The 15,772-nt window shown below is 36.6% G+C and overlaps 2 protein-coding genes and 1 long non-coding RNA gene across 3 annotated transcripts; all 3 read left to right on the top strand.

The window, feature by feature from the left end:
• The first annotated feature begins 32 nt into the window (after positions 1-32).
• On the top strand, positions 33-1,061 carry LOC133714392 (uncharacterized). The gene is made up of 3 exons (XR_009848653.1): positions 33-109; positions 197-262; positions 779-1,061. It is a non-coding gene; the product is annotated as an uncharacterized LOC133714392 (long non-coding RNA).
• A 2,551-nt stretch (positions 1,062-3,612) lies between these two features.
• On the top strand, positions 3,613-4,269 carry LOC133716128 (receptor-like protein kinase FERONIA). Its single transcript, XM_062142863.1, has one exon. It carries the CDS (start codon positions 3,613-3,615, stop codon positions 4,267-4,269), a length of 657 nt encoding a protein of 218 aa, XP_061998847.1.
• Positions 4,270-11,399: 7,130 nt separating this feature from the next.
• Positions 11,400-14,970, top strand: LOC133714391 (DNA-directed RNA polymerase V subunit 5C-like). The gene is made up of 4 exons (XM_062140501.1): positions 11,400-11,738; positions 12,293-12,466; positions 13,182-13,295; positions 14,531-14,970. The coding sequence occupies exons 1-4, from the start codon at positions 11,457-11,459 to the stop codon at positions 14,654-14,656; spliced, it is 696 nt and encodes a 231-aa protein (XP_061996485.1). The 5' UTR covers positions 11,400-11,456; the 3' UTR covers positions 14,657-14,970.
• The last annotated feature ends 802 nt before the right edge of the window (positions 14,971-15,772 follow it).

The following is a 15,772-nucleotide window of genomic DNA, read 5'->3' as shown; positions in this document are numbered from 1 at the left end:
GGAATAGGGCTCTAATTTTGTTTGAACTTGCAGTGTACGTGTGTAGGGCTTTCAATGGAGGAGCCCTTGAGGAATCTATTGTAGCCCTTGTTTGAGTCTTTGTGAGCAGGTCTCAGTTCTGCTATTTTGGTCGAATTCTTTGAGTTAGGCTTAGTTGTGTGAACTTTGGTAATTAATTTTTGGTTTTCAATCTCAGGGCGGTATTGAAGATGGCGAAGAACCCAAATCAGCAGCTGTTAGGGAACTACAACAAGAGATTGGGGTAATATCTGCTGACAATTAATGGCATGTTGTTCTTATTAATGGCAATGATGCACACACTTTATATAAGACCTACCTTTTTAAGCTCGTAACTTGTCTGTCAAAACTCCTTTCTCTGCTTCTGTGTGTATTATAACGATAAATGTCTGCAGCCAACTCATTTCTGCCATTATGAAACATGTTCCCAAGTTGTTATGTTCTTTAATTTCTTTATATGTACTCTGCTGTTTATCCTTGTGTGATATAGATCATTTAGGTTTCTATGGCTTTAGTCACATCCGATAACCTATGAAACATGAAGTACCTTTCTATGTTATGTTCAGGCTTCCTCTCTCAGTGAAGTTATGAATAAATTAAACTTGTTTGATGCCATCTTTGAGGTGTTAGAATTTACTTCCTTTGCTTACTTAAATGTCTAACTTTATCTATAAGCCATGTCTGCATACAAAGGTATTTGAATGGTTGTAGGTGAGAGATAAGTTTTTTTTGGCTGATAATGAATTTTGATCATGGACAGGTTTCTTATGAGAATCACAAATGATGAGACTGAGATCAACTTAACTACTGGGGAAGCGGATGCAGAGTTTACAGAGTGAAATGGGCGAGCCCTGAAGAGGTTATTGAGCAGGTACAGCAACGTAATCCTTCCAGTTAATCAAGTTCATCTATTTTGTTTTCCGAAGTATATCATATGAAATGGTTTCTTATTTCAAAAAAACTACCACTTGTTCCTCACAACTCGTCTAGAATTCATACTTCTACAAAAGTCCATATATAGGTCATATGTTGGTTTTGTATAAAGGTCTTTTTAGTGGGAGATTTTTCCTTGTTTAAGTAGGTCACTTTTTTTAGTTCTGTATGTGTACAGCAGGCAGGTGGATCATAATGTTCTATTATGATTATATGTGTACTCGGTCCTACAATTGTTTCAAGTGATGCATTATTGCCAATATTTATGTGATCTGTTTGCCCTTTACTGTTGTTCACATACCTTTGTTAATTTATCAATGATGAATATACGTACTAGTATCAACTTGTAAAAGAAACACTAGCTTTGATGACGCATTGAAATTTCCTCTCATACTGCCCTTCTCTTATATAATATGATTATAAAGAATGGTGCAACCTTCGATATTAATTATTGGAATTGGGTTATGGTGTAACATTGAAAAAGGGTGATATGCAAAGCCGTACATGATATATCTGTCTTTTTTTTTTCCCTGATGTCTTAGGCTCCAGTTGCAACTAGTGACCATGAAATTCGGAGGGAGTCTTTAGGAGAAGAAGGGAATCCATATTCAAGCAGTGATAGAGCAATGGACTGAGTTTCAATGTTATTGCACATATTCTGATAGTGCAATATTGGAATTTTTGTTAAGTGTTACTCTTGGTTGTCTTCATTAGGTGCTTGTAAACTTTCGTAGAAGCTTCATTCCTTTTGTAACATTCATGAATATATCATTCCCTTTTGTATAAGTTGCATTCCTTTTTGTATAGCTTTTATCTAAAAAAAAAAAAAAATGGCATGCAAATGCATGCCAGATTTTTTTTTTTATTCATAAATAATTTTTTTGCGACGGCATTTTTGCCGTGGCAAACGACTTTTGGTGACGGCAAAAAACTTCAGAAGCGATTGGTGGGGTCGCCATTGGTATTTGCGACGGCATTTTTCAGTAGCAAAATTCTTGCGACGGCAAACGTTTTGCATTCGCTAATAGTCTTGCAACGGCGAATTGCCGTGGCAAATACCATTGGCGACGCCACCAACGGCGTCGGAAGAATTGCCGTCGCAGAGCCGTCACCAATGCTCTTTTGCCACGGCAAAAGAGCCTTTTGCGACGGGGACAGGCCGTGGCTATTGCAATTTTTTTTTGTAGTGAATCCAGAATCCAGAATAAGATTCTCTATTTCATATCACTTGTATTCAAGACTCGAAGCATATCGTGTCAGGCCGACAACAACAACAACAAGAGTGACCTGCATCCGCTGCTTTGGTAAGTCCCTCTTCCAATTTAATTCTCCAACGCTTAATTATATGGTTGAATCTGTATGAATATGTGGTGATTTATTTTGTATGGGAACAAAATTGTGTAACTGTATGAAAATTTGGTTGGGTAAGCTTCAGTTTTGTTTTTGGTAGTGATAACTTGGTTAAACTTTCTCACCTTTGTTTGGTTAGGTTAGTTGTTATTCCATCTTCTGTGGGTAATGACCCTTGCTTACCTATCTACAAGTGACTAATTCATTTGTGTGAGCTTTAAGTTTCACAAAAGAATGTACCTAATAGTTTGAAACTTTATATTTATATCAGCAGATGGAGGGAGTGAATGGAGAAAGCCATGCTTGATAAATGTGAAGCATTGCTGGCTTCAGTAGCAACTGTGCAGGTATAATAATGTGTCCATATGTTTAACAGAGTGAAAATACCTTACTTTCTTCAGCAACTTAGTCTTTAATTAGATTTTGAATTCTAGATTTTATATTCATCAATTGTAACTATGAACGACTAATGGGATCAATAATAAGATGTTTACTTCCATGAGGTGGAGCAGGGCTGATTCTATTATCCTAGAGGTCATGAATCTGATCAAGGTCTTTCTGAAACAGACCAAATTTTACATGTATTTTCTTCCTAAAAAGGGTCTAGTTGTTAATGCCACCCTTAATTTTTCTGGTTGCAGGGGTGGAGATCATGTGCAGTGACCACGCTGGGTAGAGATGGTAGTGACTTGACAGCTACAACCATTGGTAAAGCACGTTGGCAGGAACTTGACCATGTTGTGGAAGAACTGGAGAAAATTGTTGTTGTCAATCTTCAGCACCGATCAATAATATCTCATTGGAAATGTGCAGAAATCATCACTAATATTAGAGAAGGTGTTGTACTGTGTTTTGCCAAGTACTTAGAAAGCATTCCCTATTTTCTTTTGTTCTCTAGTTGATGACAAGTGTTGTTCAATTGATCAAACAGGGTTATCAGCTATATATGTATTTGAATCTGGTATTCATGTTTTGGTGCATTTTATATAAAATTTATTATTAGGCTTCTTTTGCCCCAAAAATAAAAATATGGTATGCAAAATTGCATGCCAGGTTTTTTTTTAATCAATGATATGCACTTTGCGACAGCACTGTTGCCGTCGCCAATGACCAATTTGCGATGGCTAGGCGACGGCAATGTCGCCGATGTCGTTGGTGGCGTCGCCATTGCTATTTGCGACGGCGTAAATACCGTCGCCAAAGTTACTACATTCAATAATAGCAATCTAGGCAATGAACTGAATAAGGTACAAGTAGGTTAAACGTGTATGGGAAAATGAATGGAGTAAGTTTTAAGACTCGACGACGTGTATGGGTACCATCATTCACCGAGATGTGAAGAGCACAAACATATTATTGGATGAGAAATGGGTGGCTAAAGTTTCAGATTTTGGGTTGTCGAAGAATGGCACAATCACCCTTTCCAAGACCCACATTAGCACAAAGGTGAAGGGTAGTTTCGGATATCTTGACCCCGAATACTATCGACGTCAACAATTGACTGAGAAGTCTGATGTGTACTCATTTGGCATGATTTTGTGCGAGGTATTGTGCGGAAGGCCAGCTGTGACAACCATGGACAATGATCGAGTCGGCCTAGCTAAATGGGCCAAGAAGTGTCATGATAATGGGAGACTTGATGAAATTGTTGACCCAAATTTGAAGGGTAAAATTGCAATTAGATGCTTGCATAAATTTGTCTCCATCGCAATGCGTTGCATGGATGATAATGGGATCAATCAGCTGTCAATGTACGATGTTGTGAGAGAGCTTCAATTTGCATTGAAGATGCAACAAAACAATGGGGACTATACTGATCGCATTGAAATGACAGTTCAAGATAGGATTGCATTGATCAAGGACAATGATGGGTCTTGTTCTAGTGAGCAAAGTAGTGGCGCGAACGAATCCGTCCAAGGGTTGACTGGCGCAATTTTCTCCGAGATCATGGATCCGGTTGGGAGATAATCAATGAGCAACATGGTTAACAAGATTAAAGCAATCCTCGTACATTTTTTTTTTTTCCTTTTGAGGATGTAGAATATGTAAGATGTAAAACTAAAAACACAAGGATAAAGCACAGAATATTTAGATACAAATGACAGGACCGCTCCAGATTTGACCATAAAATCTGAAGGGGCCCTACGAGCAAGGTTTTAAATTTCTCCGAAACTGCCGAAATTTCCGTCGAAATTTCCGTAATTTTGAAGTACCGAAACGAAATTCATATGCTATATCATTTCCGTCAGAAGTTTCCCGAAATTTTCCGAAATTTTCCGTACATTTCCACGAAATTCTTAATTTCCGAAATATCTACACACACAATATATATTTAAAAATTCACACCGAAATTTTGTCCGAAATTTCTCTAAAATTTCTGTTAAATTTTTTTGTCACCTACAATGAATTTTTACTTCACACTTTTATAGAGAAAATATGAAATTTTGATTTTTTTTTTTTTGCAATCAAGTTGAATACAACAAAAAACCTTTTTGTTTTTATCTGCTGCAAAGTTGAATGCTCCAACCATAACATGATTTCCTTTTTGCTTCGTCTCAAATATTGTATGCTTTCATACACTGTAACATCATATTAGGTAATTCCACAATATCCGATATATGGATTGCATGTGGAAAGGGAACAACACGTACACATACAATAACCATGTGATGAAGTACGAAAATCATTTCCAAAATTCATGTACTTGAGAGCAGTATTGTATGATACTAAATGAAAGCAGTTCAACCAGCTAGATCGAACCACATCGTAGTAGCTTTTATTTTCCTTTTGTTGTACTCATTCATTTTCATTCACGAGGTTTTGGTTTTACGTGCCCCACCCCACCCCCTTGTAATTTTCGAATTATTAAAAAAAGTAAATCATATTTACATTATCAATATACAACACATTATCAATACACATAGATAAAAACACTAGTTTAGCAATCTCGTCCATATAAAATATCATAATTCTATTATAAATGTATAATTTTAGAGATGTTACATTGTAAATAGGTTTATTATAGGTTAGTTTAGTCTATGTAAAAGTTTCATTCAAAAATATCATTTTATAAATGCAATTAATTTGATTTCTTTATTTTTAACCGAAATTTCCACCGAAATCTAAACTTTCTCCGAAATTTCCTTAAATTTGAAGTACCGAAATCGAAACCGAAACTGAAATTTGAAACCTTGCCTACGAGGCCCATTTTAGGAGAAATTTTACCAAAATTGTGGCAGAATCACTCCTAAAAATGGGCTACCAAACCTTTGAAAACAAATAAACGCTTCTATAATTGCCAACTATAACTCCAAGAGCCTACATGCTCTCCTCAATAATTCAACTCCCCCCAAGATATACAAGAAAACTTAAATTCAAATCTCGAGTCTCAAATTATTATTATTAATACATTGAAAGTTGACAATTATAGCAATCTAGGCAATGAACTGAATAAGGTACAAGTAGGTTAAACGTGTATGGGAAAATGAATGGAGTAAGTTTTAAGCAATCTTTAAAGATAATATTTTTTATAAACTTATATTTATATATCATACACTCTAAAGAGCAACCTCTATCAACTTAAATAAAATGGGAAAACCGACCGTTGGATGAGATTATTATAATAAATTATGAGCGTGGTAAAAAATTTAGCCAATTTCACCATATTTTCGAATCCGATCGAATTAGTCAACCGTCGTCACTTATATGTTTTCTTGGTTGACCGATGACATGACGACCGCGAAACGTGCCTATTTTTTCACATCACGTCTGTAAATATTCCATCCATGGATGTGCGTAGACATAAGATAAAAATTTCAATTTTAATTACAAAGAAGTTTGCCTATATCAATTTGCCTCCAAAAGTTGTATGACTTGTATATTGCATTTAAATTGTTGAGGTTCATTTTAAAGCAACCATGAAGTGGAAAATGAATTTAGAGAAATCAACCGCTCGATTGAGAGATTGTAATGTTTTATGGTGATTGTAAAAAATTCAGCTAATTTGATTCTCGTTTCGAATTCGATCAACTAGGTCAAATTTAGTTACTCTTATAAACCTATATTTATATATCATACACTCCAAAGAGCAACCTCTATAAATTCAAATAAAATGAAAAAACCGACCGGTGGATGTGATTATTACAATAAATTATGAGTGTGGTAAAAAATTTAGCCAATTTCACCATATTTTCGAATCCGATCGAATTGGTCAACCGTTGTCACATGTATGTCTTCTTGGTTGACCGATGACATAACGACCGCGAAACGTGCTCATTTTTTCACATCACGTATGTAAATATTCAGTCAATGGATGTGTGTGGACATAACATAAAATTTTCAATTTTAATTACAAATACGTTGGCCTATACCAATTTGCCTCCTAAAGTTGTATGACTTATACATTGCATTTAAATTGTTGAGGTCTATTCTTGTAAGACCTCGGAAATTTGTTATTAATTTCTAATGGTTTCCGGGAATTAGTAAAGTGTTCGTTTGTACGATTTCGTGGCTCGTGAATGGAGCGGAAGTGTTTCGGACGAATTATTAGTCGAAGAATATGGTTTTAGGGGGTTGGCAATGGTTGACTTTTTATACGTTGGATTTATCCGAAAACTTCCTTCACGAAAGTCGTAGAGCGCGTCGATACGAGTTCGTGGACATGTGGAACGCGAAAATCGAAGTTCGTATGAAGAAGTTATGGCTGTTGGAAAAAGTTTTCATTTTGGTTAAATAGGAAAAAAATCCGAAAATATCAGAAAATTCCCACTTTCCCTTTTCGGAAAGTTTTCTCTCTCCCGAGCCCGATCGGCCTCTCCCTTCGCCGGTCGATTTCTTCACCGTCCGGCCACCAATCGGAGCGATTCCAAAGGGAATCCTGCTCTTCTCAGTCCCCTCTACACGTCTGTGGTGGTTATTCGTCGTGGGAAGCACCGTACACGGCGGTAGAAGGCCGAGAAGTGGAGCTGCCGACGTTGAAATCGCCTCCGTGGGTTCTTCCTCCTTCGGCCACTATAGCTCGAGTTCTTTGAGGGCTTTTCTTGCCCAGAGGACGTAGATGCTTCCCTCCAAGCGGCTTGTAACGATTCAAAGTGTGGAGGTCGAATTTTGAAGATTGGGATTCTAGGGTTCATCGGTTTTCTGAACTTGCGAGGTAAATTCCGGCCAAATGGCTTTGATTCTGACTTTTTGGTAGTTATGAATGTTTTAATTGGAGTTGAGATGAAGAACTTTGATGTTGGAAGTTTTGTCAAATTTTGACTTTGGTTTGGTGGCGGTGCCGCCACTGTGGTGGTGGTTTCCGGCGGCTTCCGGCCACCTCTAGGGCAGTTTCTACTCCTCAGTGCGATCTACTCGTCGATACGAGCATTTCGATATGTAGTTTGTAATTTTTGGAAATCGTATGAGCATGTTATGAATTTTCCAAGTTTTAGGGTTTTCGGTTCGATCGGTTTTCGATCCGTGGGGATTCGGGTGTCCGATCGACTTGTAGTTTTGATATAGTGATCGTAGATGTGTTCCAAAGACGTTGGATGATCTCGGATGAGGATCCGACTGTTGGATTGTCATATAATTGTGTATTGTGAATTGTGTGCTTTGTGTTGTATTGAGTGTGACCTTGATGTGATTAGGTGATTGACGAAATTGTGTGAGTGGAGTTTGGACGATTTGGTGCTTATCTTGGTTTTGTGTGAAGACGCAGCAGGATTTGGAGGTGAGTAAATCTCACGGTGTTCGGTTGATAAATTAGTTATGTTTAATTTAGTAGATTTAATTGTTAGCATGCAAAATCATATTTATTAAAATAAATTATTTGTTTTAAAATATATGAACTTGATCGACAACGGTTCATGGGTAAGTTAAAACAATGTTTTGATATAAAATGATTTTCCAAAAGTATAATTTATAAAACTATAGTTGGTATTAGTGGTCATTCCTGCATGAATGATTACGTATATATATATATTTACGTGGAATATATATATATGAATGGTGTGACATTGTGATGTGCGTATGAACTGTGAATTATTCAGAATGTGGTTTTGTGTGTTTACTCTTTGTGGAAAATTCGTTATATCAAGGGCTTGTTGATTTGTCGTGTTGAAAGAGTAATTGAGTTGGGGTAACATTTTGAGTCATGTGGGATTCTTTGTAAATGTTTACTGATCTTCGGATCTGGGGTCACTGTGGGTGACCGTTTGCTGATCTTCGGATCTGGAGTCACTGTAGGTGACCGTTTTCTGATCTTCGGATCTGGTGTTTATTTGGAGTTGATGGGTGATCATCTACTTTAGTCAAAGTCGATGTTCACACTTTAGTTTGGAGTTGATGGGTGATCATTGACTTTAGTGTGAGTTGTTGGACTTCTTCATTGATTTCATTTTCCTTCTAATTGTTGAATTTTAAGTAATCTCCTGAACTAAGTTATATGCAGGGATTACTGTCTTTTAAATTGTTTGTTTTAATGTAATCTCCTGAACTAAGTTATATGCAGGGATTACTGCCTTTTGTATTGTTTGCTTTATTGTAATCTCCTGAACTAAGTTATATGCAGGGATTACTGCTTTTTGTATTGTTTGTTTTAATGTAAATTCCTGAACTAAAATCTATGCAGGGATTTATATGATTTCTTTTGTTTGTTTTCATGTGATCTCCTGAACTAAGTTTCTATGCAGGGATTACTGATTTTGCTTAATTCTTATTGTGGGTATAGTTGTGGGTTGTGATCTGTAGTGATTGGAAATGAGTATGTTTTCCTGGTTGTGCCGTTGAGGCAAAGGAAGGGAGATCTGATAGATTGTGGGGACGTGAAATGTTTAAAATATTTGGAGTTTTTTTTTATAGTTGGAGATTGTGGGAAGTGAGATAAAATGAATTGAGAGTCAGGGTATGTGGGTTTTAGTTGGGTTGAAATTATTGAGCATGATATTGATTAGTTTGAAACTTGATGTTTTTGTTGTGATAATTAAATATTGTTGCTTTAATTATCTCACGAATTGAGAAATTATAAGCATGAGTGACGTGAGTCATTTTATTTGAGTTTACTCATACGGGCTGAAAGGCTTACCGGGTTTGTTGTTTACATTCCCGGTGCACTATTCTATGGTGTAGGGGTTATTGTGCAGGTTAGAATATCTGGTGATCGTTATCGAAGCTGAGGTGGACTTTCCGTCACGTGGGTGTAGAAGGGTGCTCATACTTGTAGTCTTCCGCTGTGTAGTGAGTTGGTGAGAGTGGTTACAAGTTGAATTGATATTCAGTTTAATTTGTAAACTATCTGTAATGTAGTATGGACTCTAAAGAACGAGTCGGTATTGACATTGTGAGTTCAGTTTATTTATTGCTTTGTTTATTTTATTTGAAATTTTCTTTGAGTCTTCTTGTGATTGTTTGTTCTCGCGTTTCGGATTTTGAATTTAATTATTCAAAATTCGGGGCGTGACAATTCTAAAGCAACCATGAAGTGGAAGATGAATTTGGAGAAACCAACCGCTTGATGGAGATATTGTAATGTTTTATGGTGGTTGTAAAAAATCCAGCCAATTTAGTTCTCGTTTCGAATTCGATCAACTAGGTCAAACTTAGTTACTCTTATAAACCTATATTTATATATCATACACTCCAAAGAGCAACCTCTATAAATTCAAATAAAATGAAAAAACTGACCGGTGGATGTGATTATTACAATAAATTATGAGTGTGGTAAAAAATTTAGCCAATTTCACCATATTTTCGAATCCGATCGAATTGGTCAACCGTTGTCACTTGTATGTCTTCTTGGTTGACCGATGACATGACGACCGCGAAACGTGCTTATTTTTTCACATCACGTATATAAATATTCAGTCAATGGATCTGCATGGACATAAGATAAAAATTTCAATTTTAATTACAAATATGTTGGCCTATACCAATTTGCCTCCTAAAGTTGTATGACTTATATATTGCATTTAAATTGTTGAGGTCCATTATAAAGCAACCATAGAGTGGAAGATAAATTTGGAGAAACCAACCGCTCGATGGAGAGATTGTAATGTTTTATAGTGGTTGTAAAAAATCCAGTCAATTTAGATCTCGTTTCGAATTCGATCAACTATAGGTCAAACTTAGTTACTCTTATAAACCTATATTTATATATCATACACTCCAAAGAGCAACCTCTATAAATTCAAATAAAATGAAAAAACCGACCGTTGGATGTGATTATTACAATAAATTACGAGTGTGGTAAAAAAATTAGCCAATTTTACCATATTTTCGAATCCGATCGAATTGGTTAACCGTTGTCACTTGTTTTTTAGAATATATATGCACATATTCTATATAGAAGTATGAGAACTTCCACACACACATATATATATAAACGCACACACACACACACACATATATATATATATATATAAACACACACACACACACACACACACACACACACACACATATATATATAAACACACACACACACACACACACACACATATCTATATATATATAAACACACACACACACACACATATCTATATATATATAAACACACACACACACACACATATCTATATCTATATATATATAAACACACAGGGGCGGAGCCAGAAATTTTTTTCAGGTAAGGCAAGACAATGGCAGGAGGGGAAGAGAGGAAAATTAGAGGGAAGCTATAGATTCTGGAGGCAATTATGAAGATTTTGCCCTGATTTTGCCATGTTTTTACCCAATTTCTGCTATTTTCTTCCCCAATTCACCTTGTTTTGCCTTGATTTTGCCCAATTTCTGCCATTTTCACATACCTTGCCTACACCAAATCAGTGTAAACTCAAAAACCCAGTCTAGGCAAGTGCCTAATCTGGGCTCTATGTGAATCCGCCCCTGTAAACACACACACACACACACATGACACATATATATAAACATACACATACACGTGTGTATATATATATATATATATATATATATATATATATATATAAACACACACACACACATACATATAAAATAGCTTACGGGCTTTTACGGGCCGGGCCTAGCTGGCTTTTGGCGGGCCGGGCCTATGGGCCGAGCCGGGTTTTTGAGGGCTTTTTGGCGGGCCTCCATCGGCCCACTTGATTGATGAGGACTCTCACAAGCAAAACCAAAGAGACGAGAGAGAGAGAGAGAGAATGGATACCGTGGTGTTGGACGACGCCGTTTCGGGTGGCGGTGGAGGAGGCCGGGCGGGATGCATGACGAGCCACGACGTCGTCGGTGGAGGGAGCTTGGAGAGCTACAGGTACTACGTGTCTCGTCGTACGGTGATGGAGATGCTGAGCGACCGAGGCTACAACGTCGCCGACTCGGACCTCACTCGCTCACTCACTGAGTTCCGTACCGTTTTCGGCCAAAACCCTGACCTCGACCGCCTCACCATCTGCGCCTCTCTCCGCTCCAATTCCAAGAACAAGGTGCCTCTTCTCTCTCTCTCTCTCTATTCATAGTTTTACAGAGCAAAGCCTCAGTTCCTGTTTCTTTGTATGATAAAATTTGTTGTTATAGATTTATTGATAATGATGTGAGATAGCTATGGATAAATAATGAAATAAGGAACTCTTGTAAACTTGATATTTGCTGATGATTCTAAGAAAATTGTGAGTGTTGGAGCAAGAGATGAATGAAATGATCAAATTCAGTCTCTGGTTAGACACTGGCTTGGTCGAAAAGTAAACCGGATTTCATATGGCTAAATGACATGTAAACCTCAATTTCCTTTTCTGTTCGAAGAGGCTTAGTCACTAAGAAGTCATCTAAATGCTAATTATTTTACATTGTTGGCATGTAGCGCTTCAAGAATTGATGAAATCTATAGTTATCTACATGTTTTTTTTATACTTCTAATGCAATTGTATGCAAGTATTCTCTTTTTCGTTTTCCACACCACATATTTGGTTTATATTTACTCCAAAGTGTCTACTTTGGGTTGTTGTAGTGGTAATGCATTAAAAGTCGATTTCCTTTGCAGATTATGGTCATCTTCTGTGGAACTGATGAAATCAGAAAGGCGAGTGTTCGTGCCATTTATGCTAACCTCCTGAACAAAGATATAAGCTCTCTGATGCTTGTCCTGCAAAGTAAAATGAACTCCTATGCTCGAAAAGAACTGGAAAACTATCCTTACAAAGTTGAAACTTTCCACGTAAGTTAACTCATAATTGTTCTACGTTATTGTACTGTAAAGATGTTGAAAGGCCTAAGGACAACTTTGCCTAACTGACAAGATCGCTCCTTTGTCTGCTTTTGCTCTGAAACAAAAATATATATAGAACTTTTCTGTTTGAATATTGCTCCTCTGTCCTTCAGTCATTTTTTTTAGTTTTAACTCAACATCGCTTTTGGTAACATTCTGGCTTATGGCTTGGATTGCATATGTGACTTTGGAAGATATTGGAGCTGGTCACAGTGATTGAATAACTTGATATGCAAAGTAGAGGAATCAAAATCCTAGTGTCATAAACTGAACAAGTAGAAAGCACAAACCAGTAGTCCTGCAGCACTAAATAGATACATTACTAGCTAGATAGGTTAACTACCAGAACATCATTAGTTACGTAGAAATATGACTTGAGAACAAAGAAGATCAATATATTGTTTTAGCTAGTAAGTTTTTTTATTTTTTATTTTTTTATTTTTTCCTCCCTTTCATAAGTATAAAGATTTCAAGAGTTAAAGTTCTATTTAAATTGATGGTCTTCAACGTGAGTTTCATGATATATCAATTTAGATGGAAGTTTAATGTATAAACTTATACAAGCAATGCAGCTGTCTATGCTTTCTTTCCTTTATTTTCTTTCTTTTTGTTTGTTTAGCTGAAGAGATTCAATTTTACCACAACACTTGTGATTTTGCTTCAGATCTCTGAACTGCTGGTCAATGTTACAAAGCATGTTTTACAGCCAAAGTATGAGATACTTTCTGCTGAAGAAAAGAAACATCTGCTAAGGAAGTACAAGTTGGAAGACAAGAAGGTAACTATTTGCTGACATAATCATTCCTATGTTCAAGGATAATCTTTAAATGGTTAAGTTTGTCTTGATTGAGTATGGAGGTCTCTTGAACACTAATGTACATGCTTGATAAGAACATGTGGACTGTCCGTCTTTCCTTCTGGCCCATAAAGAATGATATTTAATGGGGAGTGGAAATAATTACCTCACCTAAAAGGTAGAACGAATCTGACATTCCATGTCATATGAGGGGGCAGTCACTACTTCAACTGATGGTGGGGCAGCAAGGGATATTTTAGGCTTGCCATATCTTCTCAGTGTTTCAAACTTCTTTGCCATAATCTGTTAATGTTTAGTCTTGAATGAGTAAAACAAATGGAAGCAAGTGAGTTCATGTGACCTCTTGATCCTTGGTTGTTGTTTCTGTAGAAGTGCTTTACTCAATTTGTTAGGAGTATAGAATTCAATCAAATGATCTCTTTTTTCTCACAGACTGTTTATAGCATGGAAAGTTTATTTCTCTTTTGGAAGTCCATCCAATCCTAAAGCAACTTTACCTAAAGCTGGTCACTAGTAAATCTACAAGTAATTAGTGAATTTGCACTCAGTCTTTATTTTCACATGCATTCTTAGAAACCATTTTTGGCTGAATGAATTGGATTCTCAGTGTTATATAGGGTAATGAAGCGTCATTGAGGAAGGGTATTTGTGAGTTAAGAGAAAACAGATTTGAATGCAGTGTCACTTGACCATCATCCCTTTTTATTCTAGAAATGTATGGCATAACCAGCATTTGTTCCATTTAAATCTGTGGAGAAGGGCAGAATATAGAAGCAAGATAGTCTCATCCTAAGTAGAACTGTCACATAACTTGAGGCCATAAAGATTTTGTTGTCATATTACTGATTGCATTTACTTAACTAATCTAAAGGAGCTTGAAGAATTTGGGGCCACAATTTTGTGTAGCTGTGAAATTTGATGCTGTAGTAAACACAAGGTTATTGCAGTAAGTAATTGCAATGACTGTTAATTGGGTGATGAAAATAGGCAGCTGTGCGAATAAATCTAATCCTACATCATGTTCTTGCTGACTTTGCCACCTCTTTATCTTATGTGTGTTTCATGAAAATATTGACGGTAGAAGTTCTGCTGAAGACATGATTAAAGTGGATTCTTTATTTCTTTGTATTCAAGCAGCAATTCTAATTTGGTTGATTAAATTACTGAACCAGTTGATTCTTATGTTTCTTCCCCAGCTCCCTCTCATGCTGGAAACCGATGCATTTGCATGCTACTATGGATTGGAGAAGGGACAGGTGGTAAAGATTACTTACCGTGGTGGAGCTGTTGGTGCCCTCAAAACTTACCGTTGCATTGTCTGATCCTTCTAAAAGATTTATTTTATGCCACTTTATTTTGTTATGGCATACAAAAAAGAAGCTAACATCATAGATAGGTTTTTCACCAGATACAAAGGCAGGTTTTGATTTGATGGGGCTGTTTAGTTTGTGGGTCAGTTAACAAGTTTGCAGATATCTCCATATATATTGCTATTTGTAGCACTTGCATTTTGTGGGTCTTGCTTTTGAGGTTTGAATGACATGTTGCTACAGATACTAGAGAAGAGAAGAAACTCTACACAATATTATGTGTTGACCCATTTATGAAGGAAAAAATTCATCATATTGTTATTTCATCTCATGAGTTCTGTTTCAACTTCATGCAATCAGATGACATGAACGCAGGATACAAAGTCAATTAATTTGATAAAATATTAGGAAAATGTTAATTTTGGCTCAAATATTTTCCCCCAGACTTTGAAGTCATAGGTCTCAGTCTTGACGGAAAATGTCTCGACTTAGCTGTTATACTTCCAAGCCACTTGCATTGGCTTAACTGATAAGTACAAACTGAGAACACTTAGCCGATCATGTATAGGCCTCCAAATAGGCCATGAAGCTTGAATGTCATTAAGTTACCTTGACGAGCAGTGAGGTAGCTAGACAATTCAAATAGTGGCATATTTTACTCTCAACTGATAACCATGTAAGAAACATGAGTACATGGGACTTTGATCGCAGATGCTATAAACTATCTCTGATGAACTTCCACCTTCACGATAAAATTGCAGCTTGGCAGTTATGTTGACAACTTGATGTGCATGATCAGTTATAACCACTTTTCTAGGTCATATGCAATCTGTCGACGAAGAATAGGTCTTTGCAATCTCTGCTTCCAACTCATGTCAAATATTTTAAGATAAAAAGAGATGCTTCCAAGCTTAAAAATGATAAAAAGGCCACGGGTATTGGCCTTGTGTTGTAAAACGAACATAAAATTGTTTCAGAAAATGGAGAGAGCTTTGTTTGGAAGAACTTGAGAGAGAGAGAGTTTAGATGCAGAGAAGGATGGAGATTCAAGTGTTTATTCATCTCACAATGGAGGGTTTATATAGGAATACAAAGCTAGTGTGAATGCTATGGTAAGAAGTCCATTAT

The sequence above is a fragment of the Rosa rugosa genome, chromosome 6, assembly GCF_958449725.1.
Source record: "Rosa rugosa chromosome 6, drRosRugo1.1, whole genome shotgun sequence".
NCBI lineage: Eukaryota > Viridiplantae > Streptophyta > Magnoliopsida > Rosales > Rosaceae > Rosa > Rosa rugosa.
The sequence above is the reverse complement of the archived record's forward strand: the minus strand, read 5'-3'. Positions and strand labels throughout refer to the sequence as shown.

Excerpts from the sequence above, each read along its gene's own strand:
- LOC133716128 (XM_062142863.1), top strand. The coding sequence starts at position 3,613 with ATGGGTACCATCATTCACCGAGATGTGAAGAGCACAAACATATTATTG.
- LOC133714391 (XM_062140501.1), top strand. The coding sequence starts at position 11,457 with ATGGATACCGTGGTGTTGGACGACGCCGTTTCGGGTGGCGGTGGAGGA. Across the intron at positions 11,739-12,292 it reads GCTCCAATTCCAAGAACAAG|ATTATGGTCATCTTCTGTGG; the intron begins GTGCCTCTTCTC and ends TTTCCTTTGCAG. Across the intron at positions 13,296-14,530 it reads ACAAGTTGGAAGACAAGAAG|CTCCCTCTCATGCTGGAAAC; the intron begins GTAACTATTTGC and ends TTTCTTCCCCAG.